Source organism: Paralichthys olivaceus, chromosome 7 (genome assembly GCF_024713975.1).
Source record: "Paralichthys olivaceus isolate ysfri-2021 chromosome 7, ASM2471397v2, whole genome shotgun sequence".
NCBI classification, from domain to species: domain Eukaryota; kingdom Metazoa; phylum Chordata; class Actinopteri; order Pleuronectiformes; family Paralichthyidae; genus Paralichthys; species Paralichthys olivaceus.
Window position 1 is genome coordinate 7,662,073 of NC_091099.1, and position 25,331 is coordinate 7,687,403.

Genomic DNA, 25,331 nt, shown 5'->3' on the forward strand with positions numbered 1-25,331 from the left:
GATGGAGCTGCAGGCTGAGTTTAACTGTGGCAACTCTTCAATCAAGCAATGCAAATGTAAAGATTTTATTGTAAGCCTTCTGTTACCAAGTGAGAGTAGATATCAGGATGAAAGATGCTTTAGTGAGGAAACGTTGCCATTTTCAGATTTAAAATTTAAAGTTGATCAATCGTTAGTAGTGACAGAGACGGAGCAGAACATTTCTCCTGAAGACCATGTATCTAACATGTGCAGCGAATCATCATAAAACTGTGCATTGGTTCATAAATTTAGATTCTGAAATTATTAGACTTCAGGTCATGAGGTGAGAGAACGGGAGACATGTTCTCCTCTTGCATTCGTGATCAATCCCTTTTTCCATTTCTTCCTATTTGTACATGCATCAATTTTTCATGCAGGCGATGACCAGCTGAGGAAGAGGAGGAGGAGGAGGGCACCAAGGACAGACTGAAAGATAAGAAGCAAAAGCGAGAGTCGGACAGAGGATTTGTACAACTGGAGCGTAATGAACAGTGATAATGCCAAGAGCGGGAAAGACGGACAAAGAGCGAATGTTTGCACGCCGCATGTGTGCATGTGTTTGTTTCTAAGATATGGCCATTAGCTAAGATGGATGTCCTTGAACCCGGGTCTGTGCCAACAGGTATCTCTCGCTAACAGACCGCCCCCTCCACTGGTAATTACACAGAGAGGTCTACAGCAGGTGGCACAGGGCTGAGCAGAATTTACATAAATCTGCATGTGTCACTGGGCCTGGCTGCAGCCTCTGGCACTCTGCATGAATCGTGGTAACCCTCAGTCGGCAATTTGTTCAGATTTAACCAACTGGAAAGTGGGAAGGTAAAATCTGTGATTCCTCTGAAATCCATGTATGTTATTACTGCACAGACTGCAAACTCTACACAAAAACACACACTGCCACGCACACATACGGTTATTACACATTTATCACTAATGTACTTGCATCTAATAAATCCACTCTGAGAAGTCACTGACATCCAAATAATACATCTTTCAAGCTGAACATGCGTCCATCTAAATGTTTGCAAAGATTTCATTCTTCCTAAATCCACTCTAAGCATCCACATCCATGATTTTGTCCATAAAGCGGTGGGACCCCCCTGGGTGAGAGGCGTTTCTGCTGACAGGACCATATTCAAGGTAATGGAACCACTCTGTCGTCCCAGAGCAGAGCACTAAAGCAGAACTGACTTCTGTCTCCCACTACATGCACCACTGAACCTCTAGATGACAAAATGCCTCACTGGCTGACCAAATCAAACACGATAAAAGTTTTTTTTTAAACGACTGCAGGAGAAAACGCCCAGATCTGTCATATTTTGCTGCCCAGGTAGGAAAGTATGTATTTTGAAGGGGAGAATATGCCAGTCAGAGGAGTGGCACTTAAAGAATGTTTGTACTGAGTAAACTGTTAAAGTGCTGCATGACACTGCAGCTGGAAAATACGTAAATGTGCACGTCACTGAAGCAGGTAATGACATTTTAGCTATAAAGTGTAGAAGGGGGACTAGAAATAACTGATCAGGTTGTTAAATAATTACGGTTCTGCAATAAATGACAGACTCCATTAATAAACTGAATCAGTCCCATTTGAATTTACATATTTCCTTTGTGTTTCATCATATTGTGACAAATAAAATAACACAAGTGAATGAATTATAAAGCAAATTAATTAAAAGCACCGGTAGTAGCCTCCAGCAGCTAACTGCACCTTGTCAATGTCCGTGGAGAGACTCACAACCCCAGAGGAGCCGACTGCGGGCCAGCATACATTATTACTGATCTCTGTGGAGCCTCAGTGGAGCTGTGCAGCCCAGCGCTGCCTCAGGATCCCAGAGGTGCTGGACTGGACCAAAAAGTTGTGGCAGCAATATAGACTTGAGATTGGACTTCAGTGGTGGAAGTTTTGCTGTGCAGGAGTCTTTGGGGGAATCTGATTGGACACTGCCATGACAAAAGAGTGATAAGGCTGCCTCACTACTGGCTCAGAGATAGAAGTGAGCCTCCATGACAACGACTCCTCGGCTGTGAAACCCACCACCTGCTTCTCGAAGCTTTAATGTTTCTATTATAAACCTGCAGAGATCAAACATGCAGTTCTGCATAAAAGGGAAAACATGACTCAAAGGCTGTTAAGGCTTGAGTTCTGCAGAAGGTGTATGTAGAATCAGGCATGGTAACTGGTGCACTGGGAGTGAAAGGCTCCAGCGTAACAGTCGCAAGGCAAACTGAGCAGCCCAAAGCTGTTTAAGGAGGAACTAAAGAGAAAAACACTGTAAATATCAACCAATCGACGAGAAATATTCATCTGTATAATTATATGAATTCTACTGAATGTGAAGAACCAAACAGCCCAGACAAACACATACAGACACTCCATCACCATGACCTAGGGAGTCAGACTCAGCTGTGTTCAGGTCCCTGGGACGTGCCAGACAGACTGAGAGCTGATGTGTTTGTGTGTTTTCTGTGTCTGTACACCCACAGACACGTTGGTGTTGTTTAATGACAAACAGGGTGAACTTCAAAGCAAAGCAGAAAAAGTTGGAAAGGAAATGAATCAGGAAGCTCCGAGTCTGTGTGTGTTAGTCCTCTTTCACTGACCTTGTACGAGCGGCTGGCCTTTCCGGAAAGGTCCGCTGAACGCCACCTGGTAATGTTTGACCTGGAAGCCAGGTACACAGCCCTCATGGCCTCCATCCTTTTGGCCCCCCACAGGAGCAACCTGCAACGCAGACAACAAAAGGTGAGGTCAGAACAACACACATGAGCACATTGTTCCTGTGCAGATAAACCTGACAGGCAGGGAGAGAGAGAAAACTGAATAAAATGGTTCTCCCTAAAAAAAGAAAAACCTAATCCTCATTCATCCTAAATAATCAACATCAGGCCATCGTAGACACACACTCCTGCAGTGTAGAAACATTCTCTGTACCTCTATAATCATGAAACCTGATAGGGATACACCTGCAGTCCACACTACTCCGGAGATTTAGAGCTGCTAAACCTGAGAAGTTTTGGAAACGCTGCTGGACCGGTTTTAGTTTGAAAACATGTTTTATTTTATTGTTTTTACGAAGGAACACAGATGCATAGGATATGCATACAGGACATTGTAAACATATAATCATTTAGATTTTATTTTTACCCAGTTGTCCCCATTAAATTAGGAACAGTCTTCAAATCTGAAGCAAAAAAAGTGCATGTTAACCATTTATTAAGAGTTAAACATTGACCCCATGGAAAATAGGACCTGAATCCACAACGTTCTGTCTTAGGTCATGTTGAATATTTTCACCAAGTTTCATGTAGATTTTTGCTAAATCCTGTTAACTGACCAACAAAAAAACAAACAAAATCTCCTTTGCGGAGGTAAAATGAACAACTAATCAATATGAATCATCTAGTTTCACATGCAAGTCATTTTTCCTTGCTCCTTTTACACTTCACTGTGATATCATTACTTACAGATAATTCTACAATTATGAACAACACTTGTCTCAAAGTCAAGAGAAGCACTAGAACTAAATGGTAATTAGCATCCAGTGAATTTGGGAGAATCAGACCAACACTGGTGTTTATGATTTAATTGAAGGTTGGATTAAAAAATTAGACAAAATAACAATGTGTTGAACAGTATCTCATTTGCTCTATTCAAACTCTGAAGGTCAGGACGTTGTTTGACTGTTATTTAGAATTTAAAAAATCTAATTAAAACAGACTCAAAAACTGCAGAGGCCTTTCATTGAACCATTAACTCTATAAATCACACTGACTTCATTTAAAAACTGCAGCAGTAAAAGGACTTTTACCTCCTTTTTGCAAAAGGGAAAAAACAAGGGTTGACATCATGCCCATGGAAACAGGCGGTAAAGTGCTGAGTCTGCACTGATTCTCAGTGAGATACTGAATGTAGTCTAGTTAAGGACAGATGCAGAGCAAACAACAAAAATAACTATTTGGGTTGAGTGTAGGTGTGTGATGTATTAATTCAAAGAGCAGCTTTCAACTGCAGTGATTGTATTTATCGTTTCACAATTTCAGCTGTGACCCAGTTACAACTGCGGCTGAGTTTGTCTGTCGTCTGTTATTATAAATAATATTGTGTAGAATATATTTTTTAGCTCGTGTGATTTTGTTGTGACAAAAAAAAAAATTCAAATTCAGGAGAAAAACGATTTATTGAAGAATTAACTCTGGTTGTTTCAGTGTGAGTTCAGTGAAGATTTATTTCTCCCAAATCTGAAGTTATAGGTTGAACTTGTAGACGACAGTGAGGATCGCTGCGTGCACTGTGGTGAATTCTCAAGACAATCCACAAGACATTGCATTTTGTTCCGATGTAAATTTGCGTATCGTCTGTCAGGCTGAGTTCAGGTCAGAAATATTTTGAGTTGATTCCAGAATAAAACTGCTCCAGGAGGGAGCGGAGAAAGAGAGAGAGAGAGAGAGAGATGCCTGTTTCCGATTTTTCATGAGCTGGCTCACGGTAGTTGGACATGTTGAATGATGTCATGTCGTTCACGATGACATGTCACAGCGTCAGTTCTGTTGACGATGAGGCAAACCTATAACTACCAGGTAATACTGTTTCCATAACCATTTCCATGGTAACCAACGTCGAAATCAGTATTTATAGCGTAACATTTTATAGTATATCATAACACATAATAAAGTATTATTTGACATTATCCTTGAACACTAGTTATAACTAGTTATTCTTTGTAATAGTTTATAATAGATGATCTCAAGAAAGCGTTTTTTTATAAAACGTCGAGTGCCACAGAAGCCAAAGGAAACACCTGATCTCAATATCACAATTCTATAACACGTTTTTTATTATATTATATTATATTTATCGCAACAGCTCAATCAATGTACGATTATACAAAGACTAACAGACTCGCTATAGATACTGCAGCTCAGAGAACTGAGGATTCAGCAAACCCAAATGATTTTCTGGAAACATCACCTTCCTGATAGTTTGCAGGTCAGCTCTGCATTGTGTGCTGAGAACAGTTTAGTGAAGCACTGTAAAGATGAAAGGAGGAGAGGAGGTGAGGATCCATTAATTGATCCACATTGTAGATGTTTCCATATAAGGTTAACACGGTTTCCATAGGGTATAGAGGGGGGAGATGATAGAACCAAGATTTTATTCCACACTATCGGCCACAGTTGTCTCATGAATGTGACGGTTTTATTTCTAAATGTTGCCTCTGGATGAAAAACACTGAGGATCCATTAAATATTAGTACTTCTGCTAAAACCCATGTGTCAATCTGGGAATTTGTTAATTGCACAGTAGGCGTAGTCACCAGATGTAAATATCATGTCATATGAAATATGTATCTACCAAACTCCAACCAGTGACATCCCATCGGCTCTTCTTCTCCTCTTCTAATAATTCCCCTGGAAATATCAAAAGTGATTTAGAGATCCAATGCATGACCTGCAAGGACAGTAATTCTTGTGTCAAACCCACGCAGGAAAAAGTGGTCAGTTTGGTTGAGTTTGTTATGTTTGTTGTTTCTTCACAGACCTCAGAGTCAAACTGGAACATTTCTCACAGTTTCATTCAGTGTTTTTTTTTTTTTTTTCAGTATCTTGTGCAATATCAGTAATCCACTCTGCAACAATTCTTTAAGGCAAACTGACACTGTGGTACCTGCAGCTCTGCACTGGAAACAAGGCTCTGCTTTTCACCTTCTTAGCTATCAGCACAAACACTACAAAACATGCCTGCACCACCATCAGAATTTGATCTTATAGCAGCTGCTTGTTGGGCACTCAAACAGCAGAGTGTTTCTTTATCTAAGAACATTTGTCCTTACAACGTATCCAGTTTATCTGCATGTGTCTGGCTGGAATGACTCTTGAAATCAGAGCTGCACTGGGTTGTCTTTACCGTTTGTCGATCCCTGGAAATTACAGCATTGTGCCTGACATGCCTGACATTTCTCAACAGCAGCCATGATGGAAGTTAGTCTTGTGTGTTCTTATTTTCTGTTATTGCACAGAAAATGAGTTGCTGTCATGAGTATTGTGTTTGAGTTGCTTTCATGTATTTATGAATCGTCTTGCAGGTTCTACACAGCCCGGGGGCCAGCAGTTCCCCACACCTGATTCATAGCACGCTCATTCATTTTAGGAAAAACAAGTGAAGTGGATTCAAGACATTATTCAGTGAAAAAAATTACAGTGATACGGCACCAAGAAACAAAGTTTCAAAGAATCTTGTTATGATCAATGTACGAGTTAGAAGTACCAGTGTTTCTCATCCTGGGGCTCAACTCTATCTCCTTTTTCAGGGAGATATTATTATGAGATATTATGCTCAGGCCTATTTGTGTCTATTGTGGCATTTTCAGTTCTGTTTAATACTATGAAACGTTTGGAGTGAAAACTAAAGTACATATTTAGCATGTTTCACTGGGTTTGGTGTGACAGTTACATCAGTTTAGTAAAACGGCTTTCACACAGTAAGCTAGGCTGTCAGTGGAGATCTGTCTGCACGATCAACAAGGTTTTGGCAGATGCTCAGACATTCAGAGGTTATTACATGTAATGTCCCTGCAAAGTAATCACTGCACCCTGGGGACGTAGAGTGTTTCCCGCTGGTGTCAAATGTTAATTCAGTTCTATCAGGAGGCTTCCTGACGACGTGGGATACAATGCTTGTCTGTCCATAAACTCAATCAGGTTGACTAGAGGACACAGGCCTGTCAGTGTAGCAAGGGTACATGGGACGCACATACATATGCAGGAACAGACATTACCATATACACACACACACACATAAACGCACAAGCAAACACACACAGGTCGAGTGAAATGTGCACACAAGCATGAGGATACCTGCAACACAAAGCACACTATAAGCACATCCCTCAGCAACATGAAGACCCATTTTAATGTCCATTAAGGGGAAATATTAGAGACCCAGTGACTCACAGTAGGGGAGTGAAGGCATTAAGGCAACACTGTGCTGATCACAATGTTGTTGGACAAGGAGGCTATTATTGTGTGCAACTTTCTACATCAGGAAACTATTTAAGAAGCCACAAGACATGTGAAGGTTATACCTTTCAAGCAAGCAGAAGGAATTCAGGCATTTTATCAACAATGTCCATCTTTTTACCATTCTCAAAAATCATTTTTTACACAAGAAGAATTAATTGAAAATGTAATCTCAAAGGATAAATGGACTTTTTGTCTATTAATTACTTTACAGACAGAGATCTGTATCAGGACTTTCTTCAGGCTCTTATTTTGCGTCAACGTGCATTCATATTTCACTGCACATGTTTTCCTTTCATGCTTCAACCATGTGTTACTCAAGTGAACAGATCTGATTAAATACAAACATTCTGATTGAGCTTGTTGGCTATTTTATATGTGGTGGGATTTAGAGATTAGTGTGCAATGAATATAAACTTCCACATCTCTTTCCAAAGTGAAGTTTAAGTAATAACTATAAATATCTGCAGCCACAGGACCTGGCTCAGAGTTGGATTTTTAAGACTTTCTGAACCGATTATGTTAATCAAAACATATCCTTACATACCCATATACTGTGTGATGGCTGGAGTCAATATTTTGATTTAAATATTGAATATGTTTTGATTGATGTACTGAATTTGTGCCTGAGGCAATATACCAATTTTCTACAAATATGAGCTGTAATCTACAGGTTTTTGTAAAGACCTTGTTTGTATCTATGATCTGTCAAGTTTATTGATTCCTCATTATCAGTCACTACTGCAAAGACTGATAATAAAGTCACTTTATTTTTTTGTCCCAGGAAAAACCAAGACTTCCGTGTTTACATTGATTATCACTATTGATTGGATTCAATTGTTTTAAACATTACAAATTCATTTATCAACTAAGATATTCCCTTGTTATTATTATGCAACCTGCTTTGGTATCTTTTTTTGCTAGCTCCTGATACATCCCTGTGGTCTCTACCTGCTGGCTGCTTGTCATTTCTCCTGTCTGGATTTATATTAATCAAATATGCATTTGCTGCCTCTCCTGTCAGCTTGTCTCTGGAGATTATGTTTACTTCATATCACAGTGATGCGTCGCTGGGTAGTGTTCTGTTTCTGTTTCTGCGGTTTGGCTGTACGTCATACAATATTTACATGTTGCCAAAATAAATCTAGGGAGTACAGCTAAATGCAATCCTTGATTTTTTCTACAAATACATGCGCATGGGAATTTCAAGGGAGTGGATAGTTTTCAGACAAATAGAGAATGTTGCCAAAGCGTCGATCAGATAATGGTAAAGAAAAAAGAAGCCACGGTTTAAATCTCGACAAAGGAACACTCAGTGGCCAGTGATCAGGAATGGAACATCCCAGAACATACATGCACTCAAAGAAAAACAGCAAGTGTCAAGTGATTTGTGTAAGATGTGAATGACCTCTTCCTGAACTTCAAGGCATGCTTTCTCCAGAAGGTTCCAATGAGAGGCATTAATTGATTTCTGTGCGTTTCAGCTTCACTATCTCGCCTGTTTGATGTCTCTGTAAAGCCATTGTTGTGTAGTGATTTGCTCCGTATAAATTTGCCAGAGCCGAGCGCTACATAGAGGAATTACTGTGGTCTGGTCAAGGGGAAACAAAGAGCCTTGGGTGCAAAAAAACAATATCTATCCTAAAGGAACAATTATCGTGCACAAGTAACGCTGAAACCACGGTTACATTGCGTATTGTGCACCAGCTTAATGAGATGATCAACAAAGAGCCCCAGAGATAAATCAGTCCGTTAGGGAAATGTTGACAAAGTGAGAGAGAGCAGTGGGGCAAAGTGCAAATAAATTGGTAATCTTAATTCTCTCGCTTTTCATGGCAAGAACAAACATCCCTTTGCTTGGCGCTACAGCCTCTTACACTACTTCTTACACTATCTGCTCACATTGCTTATAATATCATCACTGACTTCCCGGTCAGATGACCACAGCCTCGACACTAGTTTGGGCATGTTTCTCAGACACATAGATAAAGTAACGCCACCTCCAACTAATCTCCCCAAGACTGAACTGAATTTTTTAATCCCAACAAATCAATTTCTCACCCCAACAACTATTGAGAGAAACTTGGTTGACATGCATCACCATATCTTTCTTTGACTGGTCGTTGCACTTTATGCTCTACAACATTTTTCCCCACCTCCTGCCTCAGCTACAGCAATGCCCTTCTGGCAGGCATGCACACCGGAACCACTTCAAATGGTCCAGAAACCAGCGGTGGGTCTGGTCTTCACTCAGCGTCAAATGGCACATGTCACGCTGCTGCTCATCCACCTCCACTGGCTCCCCGTGGCTGCCTGAGTCAAATTCAAGTCACCAATATTTATCTGAGAGAAATCTCATCCATCTAATCAAACTCAATTATACAGGCTGTGCTCCATCTCACTAAATTCCTCCATGGAACATTGTCTGACTCCATCTGAGTCCAGACTTCTTTTTTGTGGTTCCACGATGAACAAGCTACAAAATACTCTTTTTCCTTAAGAACCTCTTGAAGACTCATCCCCTCCAGCAACACCTTCTCTCCTAATTGCTCATGCCTAACAAGCTAAAGGTCTTCTGCTGTACTAGTGTTGTCCCTCAGTGGTACGTCAACCATTGAGTCAGTGTAATGTGTTGTTATGTAACGTAATCCAGTAATCAAGGGACAGGGATCCGTGAAGAATCCCCCCTGGGCAGGTATCACTCATCACAATACAATATTCTTATTTTTGAATATGGAGGGGATGAAAGAAAAACAGAGAAATTGAACGAGCCCTGAAGGAGGGAGTAAAAACATCTGGGCTGGATCAGTTTCATAAAGATTAGTTTGCATTGAGGGGAGATAAACACAGTTATCTATTGACAACCACTTGGAGTGCAGGTCTTTAGGTTTATGTTAGCTCTCTGAGTGCACTGAAGGAATGCTCAATCAGGAGAAAAGATCCATATGCTTTACCTCAAGCATTTAGATCATGTTGTCCCACTTTAAGGTCTTTTCCCAGCAAGGTCAAAAGTGCAGAAAAGAAACACCAAGAGCTTTTTTACTCCAAAACCTGAAATAGACTGTGTCATCCTCACAAGGTCAGCATTTTGCAGTGTAGTGTAAATTGGACCTGCTCGCTGTACTGGGATATGTAGACAGTAATATTGATTAAAACGAGAGAGCCTGAAGACTAAAGGAGAAGTCTGAGCAGCTTCTGGTCGCTGTTGTTGGTTCAACTCGTATTCACACAGGAAGAGCAACAGCGTGTCAGCTCATTGCTTGAGAGTTTGACATCTGATTCAGTTCAAATGTGAAGGACCAGTCAGGTGATTGGAGCAATGACTTGGCAGAGCAGACAGTAAATGTCACCTCAGGTGAAAATCAATACCGCCTCAAGAATCCGCAGTGCATCTGATAGATAGAAATGGAGAAGGGCCACTTCGTCCGATATTTGCTGAAGAGGGTAAGAGGGCAAAAGAGAATAAGCGAGAGGCTGTGATAGCTGTTAGGTGTGAAGTATGCTTACATGCAGTTTATGTGAATCAACTCAATAAGACAGTGGAAGAAAGAAAACTGAGAAAGGCAAAAGAGAAATAACAGAACACTTTACTGTCGTTCTTGCACTCTAAGGTCTTCTATAATTCCAATTTAGCTGTAAATAAAATTTTAACTCAAACATTTTAATATTTAGTCTGCAGCTGTCGTTCTTATAAAATATAATTATAATCTACAGTGTAAAATATGCCATTTTTTACTCTTTGCTTTTAGGATATTGAAAAGTAGGCACTGTGACCTTTAGCACTGTTAAAGTAGCTTCAGCTAATGTTCACTGACCTTCCTGCACTGCTGCACTCTCATGTGCTCTCTGGGTGTGTGCAGATACAGTACATGTACACAGGTCTGCACATATGGATTTATCAATGATCCATTAGACTAGCGAGTACGCATGGATCGCTGTTTGTGTGTGTGCATGTGCATGTCTCTGTGTGCATGCATGCTAGGTAGTTTGCCAACGATCCAGCCAGTCAGCCAGATAGCCTGCCAGTAGCCTGACATTTCATCCAGCCACCGTCTCACTCCTTCCCCACTTTACATTTCCCTCTCCACCTCAATCTTGCGCTGCCGTTGTCTCCATCAAGGTAAATGTCAGTGCACACACCTCACTATAGATCTGGCTGACCCACCCAGGTCTGGCTACAGCAACAGCCCAAGTTGGAGCCAGGGGAGACACAGACAGGGAGAGGGGGAATCAATCAGGCTGGGCCTCAGACACTGGCAGCTGGCAGGTTAGCCGGGCATGAAGCACCTGAGTCATGAAACCATCTGGTTCCCGGCCCGGGCTGCCGAACCCTGGCTACACCTGCTGGGCCTGTAAAACAACACTGGAGCAGTAAACACAGAGTCATAGAGGAGGAGCAGCTGAGCGAGGAGGGGAAAGAAGCCCCTCTGCTGCTGGTGGGTTTTCAGTTGTCATTGTGTGAAGGCAAAATTCAGGTGGTAATAAAAGAGAGAGTATAAAGCAACATGGGGAAGTAAGATAAACAGAGAGGACTGGATATTCTTGTGGAATAATACATACAAGATTACTTTTCTGTTGAAATAACTGCAGAGGGATTAAAGGTTCAGTGAGTATGATTTACATGAAAGGGATTTATGATGTTTTCACTGGTGAGTTTCAACTAAATTGTACGAATTGTTGTTTTGTTTAACCTTGAATAAAACCTTTATATAAGACATTTCATATTTACAATGGGTCCTCTCTACGGAGGCCGCCATGTTTTTTTTTTACGGTAGTCTAGACTGGACAAACTAAACATCATTTGAACCTTTAAAGAAAAAGATCGACCAATGTCGGCATTGTAATCTCAACAGGGAAACAGATTTCGACACTGGAACATACACGCAGCTCATTCTCATGCTGTGTAATTCGGAGAGACACAACCACGTGGTCAAAACCTGGCTTCTCTTAATTATGCATATCACTGTACCACTGACTGTATATTAAGATAGACGACATGCCTTCCCAGTGAGTACGTCCTGACACATATTGCTGTTGTACTGTCAGTAGCAACATATGACTCAGCTGTTCTCCTGTGAGGAAACTTCTACCGAGCACCCCACTGCAAGTTATATTAGATACTGTTGTGGAACAGCCTGAACTTTAATTTCAATCTGAACAGCTCCACTAAACTCCAACTACCTATTAGTGCCCGATCTGCAGCCTCATGAATAAAATGGATTTTTTTAGATGACTGTCTCACAGCACTTGTTATTTCGCTGCATGGTTATTAGAGGTAAACAAAATTTGAGATGTATCAAACGAAACAAAAAAGACAGCAAACCTGTAAATGTCAATCAATACATCCTGGATCCAAGCAGAGCTGAAATTTGTAATAAGTTGTGCTTTTCCTTTTTTTTTTGCTTAACACCAGATCTGCTGAAGCTCGCAGAAAAAGTTCTTAGCATTAAACAAAGCGTGTATTTACCCCAAGTATTTCTATCAATAGATCCCTGACTCAGAGCCGAGCTCAGCTGAGTGGAGCAGAGCTAACAGTCAGCATATCAAAAACACCCTGCTGCATGAAGAGCAGGGAACAACAGCGAAGTGGCCTGGTGACACAATCACGGCATCTGAAGAGCCTCCTGGCACCGGCTACCAAATAATGAGGACTTCCCTTCTAAACTGGCCTGACTTTGAAACTTTGCACGTTACATTTTATTGATGCAGGAAGGTTACTGTTGTGATGTAAACCCAACTTCCCAAGAGGTAGGGGTGTCGAGTTGCATGATAAGTGATGTGGCGTAACCATGACAGTATCGTTTCCTCTCCGTCAGTCTACTCCAGTCCCTTCTCTAGTTGGCAAGCTTGTCAATACTTCTACCTCACACACCTCTCACTTCACCGCACAGGAGCCGGGAGAGAGGTGAGAAGCGAGGGATCAAAAAACAACAAGAGCGTCAGCTGCAGGCAGCAGCTGCTCTCCAGCAGAATTCATTCGAATGCACTTCATTTATTCCCTGTTGGGATCTGGGATGTCAATCTGAGCACTCTCAGCTTTATCTAGAAGACATGTTCATTCACCTTGAAAGGGGTGTTTTGTCTAATCGCAGCAGTAACTATACTTGAAAAACGGAGTCTCTATATAAACATACTGTTGACTTCTCTTGTCTTTGTTTGAGTTTGTTTTGTCTAAACAACAGCTACACCAAAGTTTTGCCACTCTAGGCTCTTGGCCATGGCAGTGACAGATGCAAACCAGATGCAGCGCGTGGATTTCCGAAGCTGAAATGGCCACATTGACAGGGAGGTTACACCTTTTCAGGTGTTGTCAGCAGGAGCCAAGTGGAGAATGGTGATGCTATCACACTTAGCTCTCAAACAGCAGCAAATTGCAATACAATTCAAGTTTGAATGTCTCTAATCAGCAGCGTGCTCCCAAACACAAGCCTATCGGACGCTGGCATCAAACGGTGATGCGCCGGGGCGAGTGGGAAGAGATAAAGTAAAGGAAAGTCTATGAACGTATATTCATCAAGTCCATGTTATCACTAGCCTGCGTCTGAGGCTATTGTTGGTCGGCTGGTGGGCTGCACACTGGGATCGAACTGGTTGGTCGTTAGACGTAAAGGATTGAGGTCTGTGTTTGCTTCTCCTCACAGTTTATCAGTTGTTATCAGCGTCCCTTTCTTCTCTCTGACTGACCTCCATTCATCAAAAGTAACGGGCTGCTGCTGATACCCTCTCTTTAAACACCCCTCCACCTTGAATTGACCTGCTCCAAAAACATCTTCTGTTTTTTATGCTTCTTTTTGAGTCCCTACTTTTGTCTCTAAAACTTCTAGGTAAAACTTATTTTCTCTCCTTCTTCTACCTCCTTTAACTTCGCTCTGATTCCCCCGTTCACTGCTCATTTCCTTTCCATCTCTAATAGAGGGAATTCATACACTTTCTCTTGCTTATATGTATGAATCCCTTCTGCCTATTGCAAACAACCCACAGGGGTTCATCCGCACGTAGATTTAAACCTGTTTTGATCATGCACCATCCACCTGTGGACCTCATCTGAAAGACATTATCCTCTAAAAAGTGTCATTATTCAAAAATAAAGGGGGCTGCACTGGATCAAAGGAAAGTCTGCATGTGTCATTTTGGAGTCTTTTCTCTTTTTTCCATCAACGCAGTGAGGGGTGCTTTGAAATATCACCCGCATCGATGCAGCCCAGAGTGAGTCATTAATTAAGTAACCAAACTGACACTACAAAGGACATTATACAGCAGGGAAATGAATACGTCCCATTATATCCTCACATCTATCTGATGACTCCCACTCTCTCCCTCATCCATTCCTCTGTTCCACTTTTTTACGCCACCCTCTCTGTCCACAAATCATTCACCCCCGTCTTACTTCCCTGCAGTGGGCGGTGACACACACATGTTCACACACCGGAGAGTTGAAGGGGTTTCATCACTTGTAGTGGATGACCTATACAAGCTTTGCATTATTTTACAGGATGCAAAATGTCCAGAATTCTCAACGGATTCCCTTTCCACAACAATATATATATATATATATATATATATATATATATATATGAAATGCTTTATTGGCATACACACATTTTATCTTTTTTTTCTGCACCTGAGGGATTTCCTTTCATGTCTGTGTTCTTAGTCAATTTAATAAGCGCTTAACATTAAGACATTACAAAGGATTGTATCAGGGAAAAAATGTTTTTTGTTTGTTTCTCTTGTTTTAGGAACAAAAAGGCAAAGAAATAATCTTCTGTAATTATCAACAGCAAACAGAGAAACTCCAAAGAAGCAGGCAGCAGTGCTTGACGTCATGCATCGCAGAAGAGATTCAGAAGGCAGACAATTCAAGTTTGAGAGCAGACATATCCAGAAGGGATTTATGTACACTTTCTATTTCCAGCCTAGGGAGCAAAACACACTGTAGCACAAACACATGCTGTACTTACAAAATTGAATTTAGCAAATAATGTATTTCCTTTTAAAGATATATTCAAAGTCTTCGAGTCCCATAAGTCTACAAGAATGGACATTGTGCTTCCACAAAGTCAATTTAAAAACATTTCCCAGACACAGTGAAGGAATTTGATTCTTCTGATGGATCGTCAGAGGGGAGCTCCTGACCCGATTTAAAGGTGGTATGGGAAAGTATTTTGAAATTCAGCCGTACATCCAATTCCATTTGATCCTGACAAAAGTTCACTATAAATTGCCAATCATATTCCAGGCTGCTTCCCAGCTGTGGGCTCACGCTCAGCTCCGATGCAGAAGTGGATATATTATCCTCAAGCAGGCAACCCTGTCTGGCTCCATTGCCCTTGAAAGACATAAAACAATATGGATAAATACGCTACGCAGGCTCTCATGCTTCTCTGTTTGCCACCGCTGCTGAGCGATTCCACTTTCACTCCATTGAGGCAACAGCTATTTGACTCAGGAGACATCATTTTCACACAATGACCCCATATTGCATTTCAGTTGGAGCTCCTCAAGATAGTTTATGGTTTTAATTCTAGCATCTAAAAAAAAATGTTACCTCTACGAGTGAATGTAAATGATTTAATATTACAAAATAGAAATGTTTACAACATGCTGGCTGTGGTGTGTAAATGAACGTGCAGCTTTGATAAAGTGACTTGAGGAGGAGGGTCATCTATGTCTGCCTTAGATTGGAGGAGTGCATCATTATAGACCCACACCGCAGCTTTCCATCACAATCTGTCCCTCGGTGCTACTCCCTCTCTTCTTCTATTTGTCTTTTTGCTCCTCTCCTAATGAGAAGAAGAGGGAGCGGAATCACCGTCAGTCCTCTCCGGTCGTTGGTCTTGATCACCCAAAGCTGACAGGTATTGTCACAAGCCTATAGCCATTGATTCTGCCCTTAGTGACAACCAGAGGTATTTTTCCCTTCCTCCACACGCTCTCTGTCTTTTCACCTGCAAACACTTAAATGATTTGGACCCACTGACTGTATTATTCCTGCAGGATCAATGACAACTGATTGGGTTGTGAATGAACTAACAGAAGCCTGTGATTGACTGTGCACCACTATTACATAATGTTAAAACAAATTTACACCACAGTTGCCCTAAAACAAAATGACATGCAGCCACTAACTAACCAGCCCTATTTCCATTGTAATGAATGTGTTAATATGAGGTCATCAGGACCCTTGACCTTTAACTTCTTAAATCTATTCAGTTCATCTTAGTGTCCATCTAAGAACTGAGCTAAAGAAAAGACAATTCCTCTACGTGATCTTGCAGGAGGCCAAAAATATTTCAATCCACACTCAATTTCCCATCAAGATACAATATAATCAAAATTTGTGAAATGTTTTTGTGCAAATTAATTAAAAAGTAAAAACCTAAATATCATTTATTATGAAGTATGTACTTTTACGTAATTTAGCTCAGGTGCCCCCCGGTTCTTTGATCATCTTTGGAACATTTCTACACTTCGACTGGACAGAGCTAAAAATTGAAATCCATCCAAACGGACGTAACATTCTTCTGACAAGAAGAATCGTGAATTTGAATGTGTTTTTACCAAGAAAATTCATAATTGCTGTCAAAGGTACTTCATGTAAATATGTCAGAATATTCATATGAAACGCAACATTTTAGTTTCTAAATTTCTGATCTTGTCTCAGTCATTATGATGTGATGAGTGAATGGAAATGTGGAAAAAATATTTAAACCTATTTATAAGAATATAAGAAGAAAGACTTTATATGCTACACAGTGGTTTTCATCAGGGGCAGATATAGAAACATATTAGTATGCTGGTAAGAGGGGCACGGAGACCGGAGTGGGAGGCAGACGCTGACATGTGTGGCTTTTGTTTGGATCTCAGAGAATTTGATTTAAGTGCCTTTATTTTGACTGGGTGTTTTGTACATTGCACGTTGTACATGGCTGATTTGAAATTTGCACATTAGTCTGCAGAATGAGCTGTCTCAGAGATGTTGGCAGCTGCAGGCAATTTGGGTTTATTCCAGTTTAATCTTTCACAATCAGACGCGAGTTACTATTTTTTCAGCAACTCAACTGCAACACAACAAACCAGCCAGTATCCACCTGCGTCTGGTGGAGGTTTCCAACCTCACACACGAGAGGAGAGGAGAGGCTGCACAAAAAGCTGGAGAAACCAGAGGGAGTGAAATCATCACTTTCACCTCCTTTAGGACATAAAAGATTTGCTTTTGATGATTTCAGACACATTTTTGATTGTGATATAACTCGAGTGCCCTTTTTTAAGATGGTGGAAAAAAGTCCTGATCACTATAGCTCAAAATATGATGATATTAAATGTTGGAACTTTAAGAAATTGAAGTAATTTGTTGTCGATGAGTATAAAATTAAGCCTTGTTCTGTAATTCAGCCTCCAGTTCATTTGTGTCCTTCATTTCTCATTTCATGTGAACAGTTTCCTCTCTGTTTTTGCAGCGGCAGGAACCAGCAAAACTCTTTGAGCAGCTGTTGAGCAGTGTCACAACACATCATTTATCATTTATGACTAAAACTTGAGTTTGGCGGATCAAACATTCATCCTAATTAACATTCCTAATGGTATTCTGACAAAATATTTCTTTAATTGTGAATCAGCTATGAAATTTTAACCGTTACAAATGAATTTCCACTGAGTAAATGAATAATGTTACTTATCATTAATACACAGGTACACACTACACACTAACCCTTACCCCATGTGTACTACATTCAAACACACGTGAGTTTACAGACGAGTGTCTTCGTCGTACACACCTCTGAACCAGAGTATTATATTGTAGGAGCTTGATGCTATAGCTAATAGACATATTTAAGTCAATTGACTTAGTGTCGACGGGCTTCACTAATTGCTTGTTAGTCATTTCTCTTGTGTGTTATGAATATTTTTAATTAGATGGTATATTGAAAACAAATAAGCTCACCTCACAGCAGGAAGATTTACCACAATATCTTTTATGTTATGTTCCTTTTTCATTTCAGAAGCACTCAAGAGCAATTAAGAATAGCACCAGATATGATTAGATTATGCAATTAGCCCTGAGGCAAAATGATGGAAGTGATTCCATATAAATTGAAAAGAGGAAGCGATTTCCATTTGTGTATGTCGTGAATATGGGTAAAGACCATTTGTTCTAATGAGTTACAAAGTCACATATTCTGCATTACCGCTTAAGTGCACTGATACAATTTGGTTGTTTCCAGTAAAAACTTTTATTTTTTATTTTTATCTCATCACAGAAGTCACGTTCGAGAAAACAAATTACTTTTATAATATTGTTACAACCGCAATAATTATGTCTGCAGATTTATCAAGAAGTGCACCAATGTCCTCATGAAACATTCAAATAAGTATCCAGTATTACTCTGTACGAAAGGGAAATAAAGATGCACAAAGCATTCACTGAATAAACATTTCAGCTCTAATGTGTGAAGTGGAGACTGTGTGCTCTGTCAAGTGTTTACAAAGTGGCCTCTAGATTCACTGTCAACCGGTTCAGAGGTGGCGTGTTTGAAACCTCCTTGCAACTTTGCAACTTTTTACTGAATAATCCACGTTTGATGTAATTACAACTCACGAGCTTTTCAGAATTTGCCTTTTGCTGATGACAGACCTACGCCAATAAATTCGAGTGAACATTAATGAATGGTGAAGCTCTCCCGATTGAGCTCTAACAAGGGAGGAGGGAATCTTTCATTAGTGTCGCCCACTCATCTTCCAATTTGCCCCTGAATAAGTTATAGTATTAACAAAAAATGATGAAAGCATAACTGTTCAAATATTCATGTCCTTCATAATGTGGTGTATTACTCAGTGGTCGTACATGCACAGCTCTAACATACAGAACCAAGGCTAAAAGAATTAACAGGACCAAAACATTATCTCTGTATCTAATGGACATGCTGGGAATGTTTCCATCGTGTGCTCTCCAGTTCAGTGCAGAAATAAAAGGAGCCTCTATAGGACAGAGATTTGATGATTTTTCATTTTTAATCACTCATAATACAATTCCATAAAAATCCCATAAATGCAATGATGAGTTTTTCTGCCTCTGCGTAATGTACTGGATAATCATTACAACCCAAGTAGTAAATGCTATTTTCATCCTGCAGAACCTGGATTAAAGGTACAGTGTGTAGAATTTTGGGATATCGAGTGTTGAAACTGCATGTTGCAGCTGAACACCCCCTCACCTCACCCTCTCATTCCAAACGTGAAAAAGAACCCGCGGTAGACTTCAGTTGTCATAAAAACTCAAAAGGTGTTTAGATTGTTCAGTCTGGCCTAATGTAAAAAACATGGTGGCCTCCGTAGAGAGGACCCCCTCCATGTAAATATGAAGTATTTAAATATAAAGGGCCTTTTCTGAGGTAAAGAAAACTACAATTCATACAATTCAGATGAAACCAACTAGTGAAAACATCATGAGGATTATTCTCGATTAAATTTCTGCCAATAGTTTCCTTTCACCCAAAATCTTGCACACTGGACCTTTAATACATGATGCGACCTGCACAGTGTGTTTTTCTTCAAACATTTTCCACTGTAAAGGATCAAAATACTACATCCTCCTGGATTCCCCTCAGTACATATTAAATATGCTGGATACTCTGCAGTGTTGTTGTACTGAAATAATTGCAACAGAGTAGTAAATGTTTCCTCGGCATCCTCCCACCTCGCTGACCTTCCCGGTGTCTCCGGCCCTGAGATGGGATGTTAATGCTCATGTCTGGACGGCTGCCATGCTGCAGCCTTTGCACTAATGGATTGATAAAAAAGCTCTGAGCACAGAATCAATCATGATATAAACCTGGACTGCAGCTTGTAAAAAGTTCCTCTACCCTAATGTCCGTAATCTTGGGCCATTTGCTGTCCGACAGAGAGATTGCAGTTGCCTTGCATTAGGAGGCCAAGAAGTTTTTGAATTGTATAGATTTAGATGTAAAATTCTAAAAAGTGAAAAACCTCAGAGTAAAGGAAGCTTGGCAGCTGGCCAATCACTGAGAGAGGAGCTAAAATTACGTCAAAAAACGAGGAGCTGCAGCAATGGACAGTATAAGGAAAGTAATACGTTTTCTGAACTAAAGAGAATGGGAACCTTTTAAATTAATATACCAAATAAGAAATAGGACCATAAATATGAGAAGAAAATGTCACCTCTACATTCCTGTGCCATCATACTGACATATGGACTCAACGCAGTTAAAAGGACCTCTGCTTCTGCAGAGGTCTGGATCTGGCTGCTGCATATGAATGTTATCATGATGAAGTTGTATTATAAAATGTGAGATATGTAAATATGAAATCAATGAGCTGTACATGGAAGATAATAAGTAGATGTTTGGAATGCAGCCTGATGAATAAATTCCATTATTGACATAGGCAGCGTTATGATCCGACCGCTGGAGAAGTTAACTTAAACATTCAAAGTACAGTGAAGTACTGTCTTTATGAAGTTGGAGACAAAATGCTGATAAAAAAATTCCAAATTTTTGTATTTTTTCAAACCAAACATTTATCTTCACGTTTGCGCCACTTTGGTGCACTTCTAACATCTTAACACGGTTTCTATCCCCTGCAATTCAGCAACCCATCTACTCTAATAATGATCATTTTCCATCCAGTCTTTTCCATTACTTGAAATCTATTTTAAAATTGCCCTAGAACTAAACCTCTGTTTTTTTCCAGCACCCTATCATTTCTAAAGTTTTATAATTTCTTCACAAGCCAATGGCTCAGATCCTATAGTTATCATCTGCATTGCCTACTTTCAGTCAAGCAATCACCTTAAATGCCTACTTGCAAATTCACATCCCAATAACAGGGTGAAGAGTGGATTGTGAAAACCTTCAGCCCTTCCAGTAGTAATTCCACTGCTCTGCCTTTAAGCAGCTCACACACTGACCCTCATTCCATACCACTCTGGTGTCATTCTGAAAACTGAATGTAACCAATTCCAGTGAGCAAATTGAGGGGCTATCGGTTGTAGTGGAAGGGTGTTTTGTCACTGCTGGCATGTCAGAGCAGAGATGGAGCGAGGGCAAGCGGAGGAGACGAGGAGGGGTGGGGGGGTAATGGCGCGACGGGTTTAGTTTGGCAACATCTCCGTGGCTCAGACACTATTCTATGGCCTGACAATAAATCTGATTTAATATCTATTGTATCACAGGTCCAGCTCGGGTGCGAGTCGAAGCGCTAAAGGAAGAATAAAAAGAGCGAGGAAGGCACACAGGGCCGAGTGGTATAAATAAAAAGTGAAAGGAGAGGAAGCAGAATGGGATATTGAGGGCATTGTTGTATTAAATCAGAATAATAAAGCTGTGCATGCACAAACAGTATCTAATAGAGATGTTTGGGAGCCAGAGAGCCACAGGTCCCTGACTAACGTTACCGTCTGTCCACAAGACACAAGGACACAGCTGCAGCAGCCAGTTTTAATCAACACATGGCAATGAAACTCCCACTCAGAGAGTCGTGGCTCACGGCGTTGAAAAGCCGCTCTGCAGGCCCAGAGGCTTAAATGCTGCTATGAAATAACAAGCCCCAATGCTGGTTTTAAAGTGCGATGTAATCTATTGTATAGGTGTCAAACTCCCCTATGGCAGGCTTGTCAAAGAGTAGGACACAGCTCAGATGATGCCGATGCTAATCGCTGCCATCACAAATGCACAGAGAGTTTTATATTGCTGCTTTAAACTATATATCCTGAGTTCCATAACACAAAGTACACTTGGATGATTTACTGGAGGGTAATACAGTATAATAGCCTCATTGTGTTTTGGAGAGTGGAGGGGAGGCATATAAACAACCACTATTAGCTCCCATCAGTAAACACGCATACACTTACACACACAGCAATGGTATTTTATCAGTGTTATATGTACTACAAACACTCGTAATTATGTATTTTGACTGATGGTTTTACTGGGAGATGAAGACTTAATATAGAGTGTTTAATAGACAAGCTTCTACGGCTGGAAACTGGAGTGAGATGCTGGCTCAGCATTCCTGGGGCATCAATACCATTCATTCTCCAAGTTAAGAGACTGTTCACAAGACAAACTCCTCAGCATGTGCACATGTTGCTGTTTCTGAATAAAAACCAGCAGAATAACAGTCTGAGGTATAGAGAATGATGCAAAGAGCATTGCACACAAGTCTACGATCAACGAATGGTACAAAAATTTAAGTTTTAATCTTTTATGTAATAAAAAGTCAAAAAACGCCTAGTTAACAGACATTGGCTTCAAAATGAACATCTGTAATATGTGTATTATGCAGAACATAAGAGACTTTACCACTTGGCAACTTAACCTTGAACAATTTACGAGGGAACAGAACAATGTAAATCTTATTTAAAACCCAGGCTGTAAAGTTTTAAGAGTTGCTTTGTAAGGGAATCGTGTCAGACAGCTCTGAAACAATTATTGCAGGATCCTGGAATGGAGCTTCCTCTAAAGAGACAGAAAGCAAAGGAAACACTCCTGAACTTGAGAAGGGCAAATATCGAGGTCTGACCACAAACCATTGCACAGTAGGTTGTGTAGACTATCACAAAGCCAGACTTGCTTTTTAAACCTAGGTGTTTGGATGGGAAAATGGTATTCTGAAAATATATGAATGATACATTGCTTATTAGTTAATACGTTTTGAAATGTAACTGACTGACCAGATTTGTGATTATCAAGCTAAATATTCAAGCAGAAGTCAGATACCCTTTTGGATATGCCTCATTATTCCCTGCCATATTGTTTATATTGTGTGTTTACTTGCATTACTGCTGAAAACAGTTCAGGTGACATCTCAAATAGTCTATTTGGAGAGTTACCATAAAATTGTCTACAAATCGTCTATCGTACCAAAGGACATCCAGCTAATATTTCACAATCTCCATAACTGATCAAATTACAGTCATAATGCAGTATAGATATTCTGTCATGTGCGTTACAGACATTCAGTTGCTGTACATCAGAGCCCTGATCAATAATTGTAAAAAATCATTTCTTGCCTTCTCCTTTGTCTTTGATTGAGGTTAAACCTCAGACCACTCTCATGGCTACTGTACATTTGCCAGCCCTTGTCATTACAGATAAAAATGCTGCTTGCTCAGAAACCTCTCCCATGGCAGCAGAGTATCAGTGCTTGACCGCATGTCCCCTCCTCATTATGGCCACTCAGATAGAGTTACATCAGCTGGCCGCCTTCCAGCTCGTCAGCTCTACTACTGATGGAATGACACATTGCAGATATGAGAGCTGCGAACACGGAGAAATCTGTCGCTTGTACACAGGTCATCAGGTGAATTATGGCATAGAGCAACCTTGAGGTTGATGTCGTCTAGGTCACTTTCCGTTAAATATGGCCCAACATCATTTTAAATGTCAGGAATCCATTAACATATTCTTAATAAACAGAAACCTGAAAAAATCTGAAAAAGCCCCACAAATGATTTAAGACTTTTGACAGACAATTAAAGATCATCAAAAGAGAAAGATTTGGTCTTGATTCCACCCAGCTAAAAGGAACAACTTGCTAAAACGCAGTATTTGCTGCATGTATAATATCCCCCGTATCCTGAAGGTTGTTGTCCACAAATGCTCTAAATGTTTAATTAAACAGGATATCAGACTGAGTCATTACATATAAATTAATAAAAATCTCCCTAATAGTCTTTAATCTTTCAAAGAGTCTAAAAAAAACTGTTATTTATCTGCCAGTGAGTCAGTTTTACGTTCAGTAAGACATTGGTAGTACATTCACATTATCGCTCCATCATCCACATCCACTCTCCACCTTCAAAGCATCCAAAAATAGCCAGAACTGTTTACTCTTGCTCTACCATGCAACCTCCCGCATGATGCGAGCTGCCTCTTGTAGCTGAGGTCAAAACACTTGGGGCTGAATCACAGATTTCATTCACTGAAGTGATTAGAGTCAATATGTCAAATTGATTCTGGTCAGTCATGTAGCTCACTTTAACGCTCCACAGCGAAGATTAGCAGCTTTAGCGCTGGACTGAAGTAGTGAACCAGCAATGCAAAACTCGCCCTTTCTGCACCGTCGTCCTCACTACGGCGCTGTGATGTTGTTTGATTTTCAAAATCAGCACTTCCCTAACCGAATGAGAAACAGCCTGGCACCGCTTGGCTGGAGATATATGAAGAGCATGTGGGACAGCACCAGAGGTTGAACTGGGGTCAAGCACCATTCTGCGAGACAGCCAGGGAGACTGCATTGATGGGCACAGCACAGATACCCCTAGAGAAAGATGGAGAAAGAGGAAGCAGGTAAGGAAGTCAGAAAACCAGCGAGAAAGCCTGGCTGTGAAGAATATTAGAGAGCAAGACTTAGGGAACTATGCAGAGGAAGAGATACAGCAGTATTGATGAGGTGTAGGGGGCAGCAGGAGCATATTTATCTCAATGTCCCTTCCTGCCCTGCAGTATCTTCTTCAGCCTTGGTCTCATTCAGCCATCGAGAGTAAGGGCAACCTCTCATCAGTCTTACTGGAGATATGGAGGAGAGACGAGCACCGCGAGGACAAAGCAGGGTAAGTTTTGGGTCAGCGGACACAGGAGCGTAGTCTGTCTTTTGAGTGTTCTCCTCGACCAGTGTCCTTGTCCGTTGCCAAGGCTACATTCATGGGGGGGGGGGCTGCCCTCTTGGGGGAGTGTGGTAAATTGGGGGGGGAAACCTCTGGCACATGCTCCACTGACAACCGTGTTATTGAAGGGTGGGGGCGTAATTAGAGGGCACGCCAGCGAGTACAGAATGTGGAACATCATTAACAAGCTCACATTGTTCAAGTGGGGACTGTAATTAAAGGTTTCCTACAGCAAGGGGAGAGGAGCTTTGATTGGAGGAGTAGAGGGACAAAGTGATTTCGCTCATCAGCCTCTAGTGGCTGTTGTGACCTTCACACCAATCGACAATACATGATGTGTGTTTCTGACTGTATGTGTGTGTGTGTGTGTGTGTGTTGACTTGATGACAAAAGAAGAACGATGCAGGGTCAGTTAGACACTGGAGTCTACAACCAACGACGATGTCAGCGATGGAACAGCCCATTCACTGTTCTCTCAACGGAAAAAGGTCAAAGGAGAAAATGTCCATTGAAGAGCAGGAAAGAAAGTTATGTTAAAGCCCCTGAGGGCACAAAACTGAACTGTGAACCCGTTGCTTGTTCCCCGTGGAGCCTTTTGTGATTATTGACTGCATGCAAAGGGATTTACCATATATCCTTTCCCATCACTCATGCTTCCAGGCAT

At 40.8% G+C, this 25,331-nt stretch overlaps 1 protein-coding gene across 1 annotated transcript in view; it reads right to left on the minus strand.

Annotated features, from left to right (window-relative positions):
• cdh13 (cadherin 13, H-cadherin (heart)) overlaps positions 1-25,331 on the minus strand; it is a 275,119-nt gene that overhangs the window by 192,974 nt on the left and 56,814 nt on the right. The window contains exon 2 of the mRNA XM_020079467.2: positions 2,626-2,746. Coding sequence (XP_019935026.2) covers positions 2,626-2,746 — 121 coding nt within the window. The remainder of the gene's footprint in view (positions 1-2,625; positions 2,747-25,331) is intronic.